The following is a 14,914-nucleotide window of genomic DNA, read 5'->3' as shown; positions in this document are numbered from 1 at the left end:
ACAAATTCCTCTGTAAGTTGCTCATAAAATTAGGATTTTATTACTTGAAATAAGTGTTGAACTAATTTTAACAATTTGTAACCAGGCCATAAACTTCCTGGTTTAGTTTGGGAAGAACTTGCGTTTTCTTTCATTGTATTAGGATGTCGTGTGCTGGGCCCGTTGAATGGAAACTGACAAATGTGGTACACTAAAATTGAGAAAATGGATGTGCTGGATTTCCCATCATGGTGCAGTGGAAATGATTCCGACTAAGAACTATGAGGTTGCAGGTTCGATCCCTGTTCTTGCTCAGTGGGTAAAGGATCTGGTGTTGCCATGAGCTGTGGCGTAGGTTGCAGATACGGCTCGGATCCCGTGTTGCTGTGGTTGTGCTGTAGGCTGGCAGCTAGCTGTAGCTCCGATTTGACTCCTAGCCTGGGAACCTCCATATGCCGTGGGTGTGGCCCCAAAAAGCAAAAAAAAAAAAAAAAAAAATATATATATATATATATATATATATATATATGCTATCTACACACACCAGCTATATATAGCATGTCAGAGCTTTCATTTCCTTGTACTATGGGGCAACTTTTATAAACTTTATCTCAAAAGTCCACTGTGGTTCCAGAATGTGCAGTTCCTAGCCGAACACCTAACAGTGTATAATGTCTATAGGACTTAGACCATGAGTTTATCCTTTATTAATTATCTTAGTCTTTCTTGAGGGATCTGTTTTGTGTCCTGTTCTAGTTTTGTTTAGAAAGGCTGGAAGAGGGAATGCTTGTCAGACCAGACTGAGATTAAATCACCCAGCCCTTGTCTTTTATTAGCTATGAGACTGAATTTCTGGTTCCTCACGTGTAATATGGGTCCTTAACATCTTGCCTGGTGGTTGGAAGGATTAGCAACTTTGACTGGATTAGTTTAACATTAAATGCTTAGTCATCTACGGCTAACATCTGAGTGACTTGCTAAAAGAATGTATTGCAAAGTGGATGATTTTTTTTTTTTTTTTTTTGGATAGATCTCTATTTCTGAAAGCACTTGTCCCCTGATAGCAAGAGAATGCTAGAGCAGCTGTATTTGGAAGTGAGATATTCTAGAGCAAATCTCAAAGAAACATGCAAAACACAAATCATTGGCATCCAGGTATTTATTGAGACAATACAAATTGGTGGCATACAAATGATTAAAAATAGAATGTTGAATTTCATTTATGGGCAGGCCATCAGATACTTTTTGTGGGTCAAGCCCTGCTGTGATGAACTACATGGAAATATATACACAGTTTGAGATAAAGAACTTGACCCAAGGAAGCACATATGGCAAAGATTTTGGCCTTTGGCATGGGGGGGGGGAATTGCAAGTAACTGCAATACTTGTCAGATTTTAGGAATACTGCTATTATTTGGGCATATTCTTTAAAAGAAACAATAGCCTGTTGTCATAGGGATAACTGCAGAATGGAAATACTTAATATCCATATTCCTACCAAAGAGCCTGTTACTCCAAGTAGCCCATTACTCAACTCCTTCCTGTCTTCCTTTTTGCTGGAAATACTTATGCATAAGTGAAGCACCCAAACAAGTTACTTAAAGGAAAAATTCTTTTAAGCAGAGTTAAAAATTTTTACTGTTGTTTGAAACAAACGCCTAAAGATTCATTTGGGTGAAACTAGGAGGTGAATGTTTGGGTAGACAGAAGTAATTTCTGAATGAATGCCACGAGTTATAGATTATTATATAGTCACATGGCTTGCTGCCATCACTCAGGGACTTTTCCTCAAGGTGCGCTAGCCACTCAGGATGGGTAGATTTTCTAGATGCCTAAGTTAACTGCCTGTTCTGTGGGTTTATGGGTGGCATGTTCATGTTCATTATCCTATAAAAGGTTATAGAGGTTCAGTATGAGGATTCTATTTTGACAGAAAAGTCAGCATTTCTATAAGATGAAATATAAAGTATGATGAAATTAGGGAGGCTCCACCCACCCCATCCCCAAGAGAAAAAAATGTGGTCCCCTCCCTTCTTCCAGCAACTTGGGAATCAAAATCTCCCTAAGTACTGAATTCGGAAATGGACTTGGATTTTGTTGTAAAGGCAGACAAAGTAATATTTTTTGATAGGGCTCCAGAGTATAACATGAATCCTGAGATGGGTCTAAATGCACCTACACAGGAATTAATCTGAATCACGTAGGTATAGCAAATGTGCAATACTATAAAGTATAAACCAAATTAAATTGGAGTATGCATTTACTTTTATTTTATAAATAAAAATAGCCTAGGTGGTAAACTATCCAATTATCTAAGAGGAAATTATACATTAAAGATATATTCCAGAGCTATATTCAGAATGATACATTTCAGCTCGAATTCCCCATCAGACAAAAGGGGTATATATGCCAGTGCTAATGTATACACTGCTCACCGGTAAGTTTATGTAACATTTCATAATTTCTAATTTAAAAAGTTACTGGGTGGTTTTGGTTTATTAAGACGGGCCATAACACTTTATCTTCTTTGAGGTTACAAATCAATGATCTGTTTAGTACTTTGACATATTTAATAGGCTTTCTGTGATGGATTTAATATAAAATTACTATGAAAAATATGGTTTATGAAATTTTACAATAAAAAGCATTAAGGACATTGTTAAGGTTCCTATAAACAAACGTGAATATTTTCAGTTTTAAATGTCAAAAAAACCCACTTTAAAAATTGATATAGTAATAAGCAAAATTATTTGCTATTAAGATCAATTAAGATCAAAATAAAGCCTAGATTGATCCTATAAGCACCCTAATTATGAACTGTCCAGTACAGTTTAGTGTTTTTTTTGGGAAAATATCAGAGATGCAGAAAATGCCTAAGAATCAAAACTTTTAGTTCAGATATTTATCAGCACAGCTAACTGGGCCATCTAACAAAAGCACGTACACACACTTAAAACTCTACAACTCTGCAATGGAAGAATAAATTAAAATGGCAATACACGAAGTGTTAATATTTTTCCTCAAAACATCATCCCTGCCAGGCTCCAAATGAGCTGATGGCCCAAAGAACTTAGAATAATGTCTGGAAATGCTACTCTTCCTTGTTACAAAGAACAATCCCTAATGGGAAAATTGCTAAGTATTTCACAGGGTACTAGTATTTAAATAATGAAATACTAAGATTAACTTCTTGATGTTTCAAAAGTTATGAAACAATATAATAAAAGGAAACTAACTAGTATGTGAATATACTGTATATAAAGTTATATTCAGAACACTGAAAAGCACTAATACTTTCTTCATGCTGCACACATACTGGGAATATTGTGAATATGCAACAATTTGACAGGACATAAATCCCCACATATGGTTTGATTTAGGGCAGTGAAGACGTTTGCACATGAATTAAGTTAAATTTACAGAGAAAATTTACTTCCCCTGCCCCATTAAAAGCAACCACTAACTTACCTTTTTAAAAAAAAAAAAAATTCAACGATAAGATAGTAATATGACACGATACTTTTTCATCATCATGCAAAACTTGCCCCCAAAGTTGCAGGCTGCAGTACTTACTGATGGTTAAATTTCAGGTTAGGGAATTGCTGGGCCGGCCTCACTTTCCCCTTTCTCTTGCAGCTAACTCACCACCTCCTAGGATGGGAGCTAAGTGGATTATTATCAAAGTTATGTCCCCCACTCCCTCCCCTCAAAAAGCAAAGACAAATTTCAAGAAGATGAAGGAAACTCAAAGATGAATGTGTTTACAAAACACAACTGGACATTTTCCATCATTTTGGGATAAACCAAAATAAGTTTTTAAAGTTTCATTTGGAGATTTCAAAGCCAAAAATGCTTTTAGCAAATTCTAATGCTTTAGATCTTAAGAAAGTACATATTCTTCATGGTTGATTATGACACCACTTGCCTTCTTTTCGATCTAAAAATTTTAACACTTGAACTTAACAGGTTTTTCCTCTGGAAAAGTTCTTTGGCATTCAAGTCAAGTCAACACGTTCAGCATAGTCACCTGCATCACACTGGAGCGACTGCTTTAATTTCTAAATCATCAATTAACCCAGGGATACTGATGGCCTTGATACATAGTTTAGTTTTGTCATTATTCCAGAAACTATGGAATTCAGGGCTTTTGGAGCATCATCTAACCCCATTTCTTTTTACTACAATAGTTCCTGCTACAATGTCATAGGCTGTTCGATTATGCTGAAAAAACAGCAGTGTGATGAAAGCAGGGAAAAAAGAAGCAATAGAAAAATTCTTGATCAAAGCTCGTATAGTGGACCTAAAAAATTAAAGCAAAAAAGATCAGATAAGTTGTATTATCAACTACAAATAGATTAATAGTATTCTATCAAATTCCAAAGGTATTTAAAACATACTGAAAGTGGAAGGGTTTTACCTTTGATATGTGATTACTTTCAAGTTGCATTATATAATGATCAAACTAACTGAGCTAGTTCTAAAGACTTCATTACATAGAAGATACACCTTGAACTTTTACATGAAAAGCAGTAACAAATATGTTTTAAAATGTGTACTAAAAACTTAACAGTATTTTTTAGTACTTTGCCAGAAGAGAATAGCTATTCCCTTTACTTACCTATTCTACAGTCACTTACTACTTTCAGTCAGTATCTTTTAGTGTTTTCACTATCTTCTGAGTATGCTTGTTAACAGTCCCACCTTCTACCTTCTATGAAGAGTGCCGGCATTTCAAACTACTGTATTCTTTTTCAGCTCTCTTTGTGGGGTCCTGTGATTAAGGAAAGCTTTAAAAAGCTTTCAGCAATAGCTCAGAATAGAGAAGTATCCTAACATTAGGTTTCTGCCCTTTAGTGCAGTGAAGGAATAGCATAGCAGCTGAGTGTGGGCTCTGAATCCAGACTACTTGATTTTAGATTCATTTTCTACCAACACAACTAATCGTTGTGTTCCCCACCTGTAATAAAGATTATAGTACATATCTTATAAGGTTGTGAGGATTAAATTAGTTAATACATATGCAGTGTTTTCTAAACTACCTGGTTTGTGAGGTGCTCAATAAACATTAGCCATTATTGCCTTTCTCATTAACAGTAGAAGCCACAAAAATATAAGGAAATTTTGCACATGTCAGCAAACTCAAGGCTTCTTCTAGAGTCGTATTTATTTAACAATCCAATTCTGAATCATTCTGGCAGCCATTCCAGCCAGTATCTTGTTTTGCTCAACTGTTTTACCACCTACTCACCTCCACAACTCCCATTACCACTGTCTGTACCTTCTCAACAGCTAGCCCTGAGAACTGAGAGTATTACAAGCTCTATGACTTTAAGAGCAGGAGCAGGATATCCGCATGTTCAGCTGTCAAAACTTATTGTCTATTCAAGATGGGATAATGACAGCTATTTCCAAATTGAGGCTTCAAGGCAGCTCAGTAACATAACCCCAGTATCCACAGATCTAGAGACTAAAAAGCTAGGTGTGGAACACTGATGTCGAGAGCATCCACACCCAAATCCTCTTCTCACTATTACGACTTACAGTTGATGCACAGTGAAGAGAGGTCTACAATCATAATTGAAAACATCCAAACTTACACTTAACAAATGTAAGCCTATTATATACCATGAAGAACTGACATCCTAAAAATACTTTATCAAATGGTATGGTTTAGGAGTTCCCGTCGTGGGTCAGTGGTAATGATCCTGATTAGCATCCATGAGGACATGGGTTGGATCCCTGTCCCTGGCCTTGCTCAGTGGGTTGGGGATCTGGCATTGCCATGGGCTGTGGTGTAGGTCGCAGACGTAGCTTGGATCCCACGCTACAGTGGCTGTGGGGTGGGCTGGCGGCTGCAGTTTGGATTCAACCCCTAGCCTAGGAACCTCCATATGCCATGGGTGTGGCCCTAAGAAGCAAAAAAAAAAAAAAAACCCACACCAAAAAACACAACAAAAAAACCCCAGTATAGTTTATGAAAATAAGTAAGTAAGTATAGTAATCAATATAATTCATAAGTACATAGTAGATTAAGCTAAGAAAAGAACTTACGTTGTAATGCTAACATTTGAGGAAGGAATCACTAAAACCCGACTTGGTGCAATAAGCACTGATGTATCACATGTCACAACTCGAAGCCCTAGCAGGAACTTCCCTGGGGTAGCTCCACCTGCTCCCCAAATGCAAATTATCTAAGGAGAGAAGGATAATTTTAAAATAATTTACTGGCTCAACTCTACCAATCTTAAAGGTAAATTTTCCTGCCATATGATTCATGTTTTAAAAATTTCAAGTTGAAAGAATTTAATAGAATACTTTTAAGGTTAACCTTTTAATGCATTTCTGCAGGTCTCTAACATTTCTGATACCACAAGATATCTATTATAATATTTCTCTTTGACCTATTATATTTTTTAGCAAGTTATTTCTATATAAAAATACATTTCAAGTTCCATAACCAACTTTATTTTTGGACAAGACTGAAATGTATTACAAAGAGGTAATAGGAACTCCCACTGTAGCTCAGTGGAAACAATCTGACTAGTATCCATGAGGGTGTGGGTTAGATCCCTGGCCTCGCTCAGTGGGTCCAGGGTCCAACGTGGCTGTGGCTGTAATGTAGGTTGGAAGCTATAGTCCCAATTCGACTCCCACCCTGGGAACTTCCATATCTGTGGGTGTGGCCCTAAAAAGCAAAAAAAAAAAAAAAAAAAAGAAATTATAAAATGTCTCCAGAAAGTGTGTTTTGTTTGTTTTTAAGCTACAACATGCAGCAGCTTGATGTGGTATTTCAGTTTCGAGACCAGGGACTGAACCCGGGCTGCAGCAGTGAAAATGCTGAGTCCTAACCACCAAACCACCAGGGAACTCCCCAGAAAGTTTTAACTTGAAAAGTATTATGTTAAAGAATTTTTAGAAAAAATGGAGACTTTTGACAAATACATGATTATAATTTTCTATTACTTGTTTTGTCTTAGGCTGATAATCTAAAATTAGATTGTTAAATATTATTATTTGCTGAAGACAGTAGCTTACCTCATAGAAACAAACTAATAATCTGTATATAAGAGCCACAACCATCATTTTCTGCAAGTCTTCCATTGATGTGTCTTCATCTATTTCTTCTATTATATAATGCATAGCAAACTTAGAGATATCCCTACACAAAATAAATAGTTTGAAGTTAAAAAGAATTGATTACCAGAGCAACTGCATTGACTTTTTCATCTATGATTATAAATCATAAACTTTAACTGAAATTATCATTTTTAAAAGCATTATTATAACTTCACAACATTATGAAACTTGGGTCAAAAAGAATAGAAGAATTTGTTTCCAAGCCATTAAAAGAGGATCTTAATAATTATTTAATGAACATTCACTATAATTTTTCCAAAACTATACCCCCTAGAATTTTAGCTACTCTGTACATTTCCTAATAAACGATATAGTTGAATTATAGCCCTCTCTCCAATAAAAGATATATACACCCCCCCCAAAAAAATAATTTTTATGTTTCCAACCATCTAATTTCACAAAACACTTATCTTATTCCACAAATAAGCAGGCACTGTGCTAGGCCTGGGAATATGATAAGTGGATTCGACATGGTCTCTGCTTTCATGGAGATTCTAACCTAGCAGGAAAAGCAGAATAAATAATACTGAAGTGGGATAAGTAAGGGCTATAACAGAGAACCACTGGGTACTTGGAAACACACACCAGGCACACTTAACTTAGCGGAGGCTTCCCAGAAGTGACATTTAAATTGAGATCTGAAGACGATAAGTTAGCCAGACTAATAAGAAGGGAGACATTTCAGAGGCACTGAGAGAAAGCCTTGAAGCAAGAGTGTGATGGAAGCTGTAGGCAGCTCGATATGCCTCAAATATTAAGTATGAGAAATGACAGTGATTAAGAAGTAAGGGTATCTGCTCTAGTTCTGTGAAAAATATCATGCCAAAAATTTATAGGGAACCGGGAGTTCCCATCGTGGCACAGTGGTTAACGAATCCGACTAGGAGCCATGAGATTGCGGGTTCGATCCCTGGCCTTGCTCAGTGGGTTAAGGATCTGGTGTTGCTGTGAGCTGTGGTGTAGGTTGCAGACACAGCTCAGATCCTGTTATTGCTGTGGCTCTGGCGTAGGCTGGTGGCTACAGCTCCAATTCGACCCCTAGCCTGGAAATCTCCATATGCTGTTGGGAGCAGCCCTAGAAAAGGCAAAAAGGCAAAAAAATTTATATGGAACTGTAAAAGACCCGGAATTGCCAAAGCAATTCTGAGGAACAAAAACCAAGCAGGCATAACTCTCCCAGACTTCAGACAATATTACAAAGCTACAGTAATCAAGACAGTGCGGTACTGGTACAAAAACAGACATACAGACCAATGGAACAGAATAGAGAACCCAGAAATAAACCCAGACATCTATGGTCAATTAATCTTTGACAAAGGAGGCAAGAATATAAAATGGGGAAAGGACAATCTCTCCAGCAAGTGGTGTTGGGAAACCTGGACAGCTGCATGTAAATCAACGAAACTAGAACACACCCTCACACCATGCACAAAAATAAACTCAAAATGGCTCAAAGACTTAAACGTAAGACAAGACATCATCAAACTCCTAGAAGAGAACATAGGCAAAACATTCTCTGACATCAGCTGTACAAATGTTTTCTCAGATCAGTATTCCAAGGCAACAGAAATAAAAGCAAAAATAAACCAATGGGACCTAATCAAACTGACAAGCTTTTGCACAGCAAAGGAAACTGAAAAACCCAAAAAGACAACCTATGGAATGGGTGAGAATAGTTTCAAACAATGCAACCAACAAGGGCTTAATCTCTTAACATGTACAAACAACTAAACAACAAAAAAGTCCAACAACTCAAGTGAAAAACAGGCAGAAGACTTGAATAGACATTCCTCCAAAGATAAACAGATGGCCAACAGGCACATGAAAAAAATGTTCAGGAGAAGTTCCCATCGTGGCGCAGTGGTTAACTAGGAACCATGAGGTTGCGGGTTCGGTCCCTGCCCTTGCTCAGTGGGTTAACGATCCGGCGTTGCCGTGAGCTGTGGTGTGGGTTGCAGACGCGGCTCGGATCCAGCGTTGCTGTGGCTCTGGCGTAGGCCGGTGGCTACAGCTCCGATTCGACCCCTAGCCTGGGAATCTCCATATGCCGTGGGAGCGGCCCAAGAAATAGCAAAAAAAAAAAAGAAAAAAGAAAAAAATGTTCAACATCACTAATTATTAGAGAAATGCAAATCAAAACTACTATGAGGTAGCACCTCACACTGGTCAGAATGGCCATCATTAACAAGTCAACAAATAACAAATGCTGGAGAGGGTATGGAGAAAAGGGAACCCTCCTTCACTGTTGGTGGGAATATAAATTGGTTACAACCACTACAGAAAACAGTATGGAGGTACCTCAGAAAACTATGTAGAAAAACAAACAAACAAACAAAAACTATACAGAACTACCGTACGACCTAGCAATCCCACTCCTGTGCATCTGTCCAGAAGAAACTTTTGTTGAAAAAGATACACATACCCCTATATTCATAGCAGCACTATTCACAATAGCCAAGACATGGAAACAACCTAAATGTCCATCCATCAACAAATGAATGAAGATGTGGTATATATACACAATGGAATACTACTTGGCCATTAAAAAAGAACAATAATGCCATCTGCGGCAACATGGATGGAACTAGGCTCTCATAACTAAGTGAAGCCAGAAAGAGAAAGACAAATGCCATGTGATATTATATTTGGAATCTAATAAATGGCACAAATGTGCCTATCTACAGAAAAGAAACAAACTCATGGACTTGGAGAACAGACTTGTGGTTGACAAGGGGGAGGGAATGGGATGGCCTTGGTAGCCTAGTGTTAATAGATGCAAACTATTGCATTTGGAATGGATAAGCAATGAGATCCTGCTGTATAGTACAGGGAACTATACCTAGCCACTTGTGATGGAACATGACGGAGTGTAATGTGAGAAAAAGAATGTAAATGTGTACATATGATGTATATACACATACACACACACAATGACTGGGTCCCTTTGCTGTACAGCAGAAATTGACAGTACACTGTAAATCAACTATAACAAATAAAAATTAATAAAAAAGTTCCTGTTGTGCAGCAGAAACGAATCTGACTAGGAACCATGAGGTTGCAGGTTTGAACCCTGGCCTCGCTCAGTGTGTTAGGGATCTGGCATTGCCATGAGCTATAGTGTAGGTTGCAGACACAGCTTGGATCTGGCATTGCTGTGGCTATGGCACAGGCAAGGCAGCTGTAGCTCCAATTCGACCCTAGCCTGGGAACCTCCCCTAAAAAAACAGAAAAAAGACAAAAAATAAAAGAAATGAGGGGATTATTAAAACATTAAGACTATTCTGATGGCAATGAGAAACTACTGAAGGCTTTGAAGGCAGGAGAATGGCAGAATCAGAAATGATCATCTCTGGTTTTACACCAGAGACTGAATTAAGATAAAACAGGAGACAGTAAACTGAGATACCAGTTAGAAGACTTGTGCTATAATCCAAGCAGGTGATGACAGTGACTGGACTAGGGAGAAGCAATGATGATGAAAAATGGATTTCTGACTTTGGAGGAAATGGTACAGGTTGAAGGTTATTCAGGAGATTGAACAGAAAGGAGGTGGTAGGTGCTGACTGGATGTTTAGCCCATAGGGAGGGAGACAGGGAAGAATCAGATTAATATTCAAGTTCCCGGAAAGGGCCCTGAAATTTAAATAACTACAAAGGTTTGACCTTGACAGTCAAACTTACTACCTTTGTAACTTGGTAAATGCTGAGTTTAACTTCTGGAAGAATTTCAGTTTTCTATAAAATGGAGGTTTTTAACCTCTATTACACAGTGGTGGCAAGATTAAGTAATCCAAGATTGATCTAGAGGTTTATCACACTAAGACAGAGAAAGACAAGTATCATATGATAAAACTCATATGTGGAATCTAATTTTAAAAATGATTCAAGAGAACTTATTTACAAAACAGAAACAGACTCACAGACTTTGAAAACAAACTTATGGTTACCAAAGGGAAAACACTGGGGAAGGAATAAAGTAGGAGTTTGGGATTCACATATACACATTACTATATATAAAATAACTAACTAACAAGGGCCTACTGCATAGCACAGGGAAATCTATTCAATATTCTGTAATAAACTATATGGGAAAAAATCTGAAGAGGAATGAATGTATAACTGATTCACTTTGCTGTACACCTGAAAGTAACATAACATTGTGAGTCTGCTATACTCCAATAAAATTAAGAATCCATATGAAGTCTAGCCTATAGAAAGTGCTTAGGAAGTGATAACTGCTATTAAGATTACTAATCTGAAAGGAAGATTATTCAGATAAATGGCTCACTTTCAATTTACTGGGAACTTGTCTGACAGTATAAGCAACCCCATTTGCAAGTGCTACCTCGCTGATTATTTAATAGTTCATCTACTAAAAACTCTTTATGCCTTGGTCTTTAGATACTCCACTCTGAACATGACTGTAAGAGACAAATTAGTAACTGGCTTAAGAAAACAGTGAATAAATTCAAATTCAGGTTTGCAGGTTCCTTTTACTTAGTCTTGATAGGTAAAATTCCCCCACACCTTACAGAATTTATTACGTCTTGTTCTCCCTTTTGTAGTTATTTCTTAAAACCAACAAGAAAATAAACCTGACAAAGCTCCTATAATGAAATTGTTAATGGCACACAAATTATCCATATGGTCGCAAGCAGGCATGAAAAGAACTAAAGCAAGATCTCTAGACATTAAAACCTTTCTGCAAATGGCCTTAACTTACTTTATTCCACTGAGGTGCATAATGGTTAAGACAATGGTTGCTTTTATAAAGAAGAGAATAAAGAAATCCACCATCTCTGCCATAAATCTGTGGGCCAAGGATGGAATAACATACTCTCTGCCTGTAAATTAAAAAAAAAGAAAAAAATTAGGAAAACTAGTCATTGCGCACAGACCTTGGAACCCAAGTTAGGAAATGAATGAGGAGTATAAAGGTACAACTTGCTGATTAAAAAAAAAAAAATTATAACTTTTGCAACATTTGTTGAAATTGACTCCAATAAGGCATGTTATTATTTTAATAATACAGCAACACCACTTCACTACTTAACTGAGCAGTTTAAAATTGTTTTTACCCCCTTACTGTTTCAAAATGACTTCACAGATAAATTTCACTACTGAAGGTACTCAATACATTTCACTAGGGATTCAAATGGGCAGAATCCAGGTGGTTGCAAGACTATGACACAAAATTAAATATCTGTTAGCAAAATATCAAGGTTAAGTTTAGACAATTAGTACAAAGTAAATCCCTGTGCTCCTCATCTCACCCTTATTCATTTAGTTTGTCTTGCTTTCTATGTAACAAACCCAATGATTCCCAGGGAGCTTGCAAATTCCAGCAACTAGGTCTGTCCCATATTATCTGTGGTTGAATTAAAATAAAAAGTCTAAATAATAAACTAAAAAGTGTAAATAATTAAAAGTATTCTAATTCCCAAACAGAAGTAAACAATCTACAAGATTAAGCCAAGGCCCAAAGGTTGTAACTCCATTTGGATTCGTGTAAATCTTATTATCCATCAGTTCCGTTGTCCCTAATACACACAAGCGCTATTAATTATATATATTTCACCTATGTTATCATATGCTGGGTAATATATATAATAAAGCCATGTCTGGGTTATTTCCAGCATTACCAGTCAAAACTCCTCCTCCCTCCATGGTGAACTTTGCCATCCGAGAACTAAGCTTTGGACCTCACTCCAGAGCATGGAGATCAAAGTAAGAGAATGGTCTTTACACGTGTGAACGATTAGTCCCAGGAGTCAACTGAGACCGCCAGGTCTAAAGAAAAAGCAAACTAGAACCTGGCTGTACACTTGGGGAACAGAAGGCCTGGGCCAACCCCAGCTGACGGACGAGAAACAACCGCGCCGGCTCTACCCCCAGGTCCTTCCCTGAAGAGCCTTCTCACCTGCCTGCCGCCCAGTCTCGCTCGGGGCTCGCGAAGCGGCGGCGGATGCTACCCTGGCCACTGGGGCTGCCCGGGCCGAAGGCTGCACGTGAGGGGCGCGGCCTCCCGGGCCACCGACCGGGGCGGGAGTGGCAACGCCGGCGGCTGCCCCCGGCTCAGGCCGGGCCGCCGCGGCGCTCAGGAAGTAGAAGGGGTTGTAGTAGCCCAGCTGGAGGGGCGGCGGCGCGGCGGTCTGAGGGGCGGCGGCGGCAGCGGCGGCGGCGCCCGAGCTGTAGTTCGGCGCGGGCGGCTGGGGGCTGCAGTAGGCGGGGAAGGCGGCCAGGCCGCTGTGCCAGGTGAGGTAGCCGCAATAAGACTGCCACAGCCACTCGTGCACCTGCCGGGAGTACTCGCGGGCGCTCAGCCGCGCCGGCCTCTCCCGCGGCGCCCCGGCCTCGGGTGCCTCGCAGCCTGCCGGCGCCTGCATTCCCGAGCCGGAGCCCGAGCCCGCCTCCCCGCGATTCCCGGGCTCGCGCGCCGGCTCCGAGGTCTTGGCGGCGGCCGCGAGGCCCGAGGCTGGGGGCCGGCCCGGGGCCTGGGGTTCGGCCTGCGGCCCGTCTCGGGGGCGTGGGGCGGCGGCAGCAGGAAGGCCTCTCAGGGCAGGGACGGGCTCGTGGTCCCCTCCGCCGTCGTCCTGCCCAGGAGGGCGGCCTCGAGCTTCCTCCGGCCCCTCTGCCATCGTCGCCTCAGCAGCACCCTCAGCGGTCCTGTCACTGCGCCGTCTCCTGCCCCGCTTGCCCCTCCCCAACGGCCCCGTAGCCACCGCAGCAGCCGCGAGCGTCAACAATCCACCACCGGAAGCGGAAACCCCCCCTTCCGCGTCGCCGGCGCGGGGCGGGGCAAGGAGGCGGGGCAGGGAAGTGGGCCTTCGTGTTCCCGAGCTGGCTTCGGAGGCTGACACTGGAATTGGGCGTCCTGCGCTTACTAGTTGTAGGTCCAGACTGTCACCGCCAACACCCACGCCCCGTACACCTCTTGCGTTTTTAATTAAGGCCGGAGGCTTCTCTTGATATTCCCACCGGCTGAGGACTGGGGCTGTCCCGGGAGAAACAGCTGATGGAGAAAGGGGGATTTATGAGAAGTCCCAAGGGTGTGTGCCCCCCTTTCTATTACGGAGACGCGATTGTCTTGATCACTAGACACGGGGCTTGTTGCGTATTTCTGTCTGCATTCATTCCATTAGGTAGTTCTCACCCATTTGTACTCAGCAAGGTGATACGAGACAATCCTCTAAGAGAATTAGAAACTAATAACCAAACTAAACAGACGTATCAGGATAGTACGACTCAGCTGCAGCGATCTTCATTGTAATAAGAAAGAGATTATGCTACTTTAAGAGCTAGACTCTGTCTTGATTCTGGAGCTAACTTCTGTTCCTAAAATCCTACTTTCCAGTGCTGCACACACAAGCCTGATACGCCAGCAAAACCGTGCCTTTCCTCAGACCCACGGTCTCGCCCTCTGGCACCTGCCTTTTCCTTTATTTTCTGTTAAGGCAGGGCCCTATCCATATCTCAGGGCTTTGGAATCTGCTCCCACTACCACAGATCAGGCATGGTTTCCTCTTCTTCTGAATTATATATGGTACCTTATGTATTTATATTTTAATATACTTTCCTATGTCCTTAAGTTGGTTAAGTGATAGAAATATGTCTTTGTATCCCCAGTTCCATACAAAAGATCTACAGGGGCTTAGTACTGTGGGTCTATACTGTAGGTCTATTTGTTAAGAGGGATTCCCAGAATCATTATTGACTTTGCTCTAGGAGATAAAAGTAAAAGTCTTAGGAGTTAAGGATTCCGAATGCAGTGGCTTGAATCACTGGGGAAGTGCAGATT

General features: G+C 40.3%; 1 protein-coding gene across 2 annotated transcripts; it reads right to left on the bottom strand.

The window, feature by feature from the left end:
• On the bottom strand, nucleotides 1,121-13,887 carry FAM8A1 (family with sequence similarity 8 member A1). Of its 2 annotated transcripts, XM_003128189.4 has the most exons (5): nucleotides 13,037-13,884; nucleotides 11,840-11,960; nucleotides 7,015-7,138; nucleotides 6,031-6,170; nucleotides 2,227-4,279 (listed from the first exon to the last, which is right to left on the bottom strand). In XM_003128189.4, the coding sequence occupies exons 1-5, from the start codon at nucleotides 13,752-13,754 to the stop codon at nucleotides 4,135-4,137; spliced, it is 1,248 nt and encodes a 415-aa protein (XP_003128237.2). In that variant the 5' UTR covers nucleotides 13,755-13,884; the 3' UTR covers nucleotides 2,227-4,134. The 2 variants fall into 2 exon arrangements, with proteins under 2 accessions (XP_020955874.1, XP_003128237.2); XM_021100215.1 differs by lacking the exon at nucleotides 6,031-6,170 and having other exon boundaries at nucleotides 1,121-4,279; nucleotides 13,037-13,887.

Source organism: Sus scrofa, chromosome 7 (genome assembly GCF_000003025.6).
Source record: "Sus scrofa isolate TJ Tabasco breed Duroc chromosome 7, Sscrofa11.1, whole genome shotgun sequence".
Lineage (NCBI taxonomy): Eukaryota > Metazoa > Chordata > Mammalia > Artiodactyla > Suidae > Sus > Sus scrofa.
The sequence above is the reverse complement of the archived record's forward strand: the minus strand, read 5'-3'. Positions and strand labels throughout refer to the sequence as shown.

Bases quoted from the DNA above. Each gene is read 5' to 3' on its own strand.
- FAM8A1 (XM_003128189.4), bottom strand. From the start codon at position 13,754: ATGGCAGAGGGGCCGGAGGAAGCTCGAGGCCGCCCTCCTGGGCAGGAC. The intron at 11,961-13,036 runs GTGAGAAGGCTC...TTTAATTTACAG, and splicing joins CGAGACTGGGCGGCAGGCAG to GCAGAGAGTATGTTATTCCA. The intron at 7,139-11,839 runs GTAAGTTAAGGC...TATTTTGTGTAG, and splicing joins ATGCACCTCAGTGGAATAAA to GGATATCTCTAAGTTTGCTA.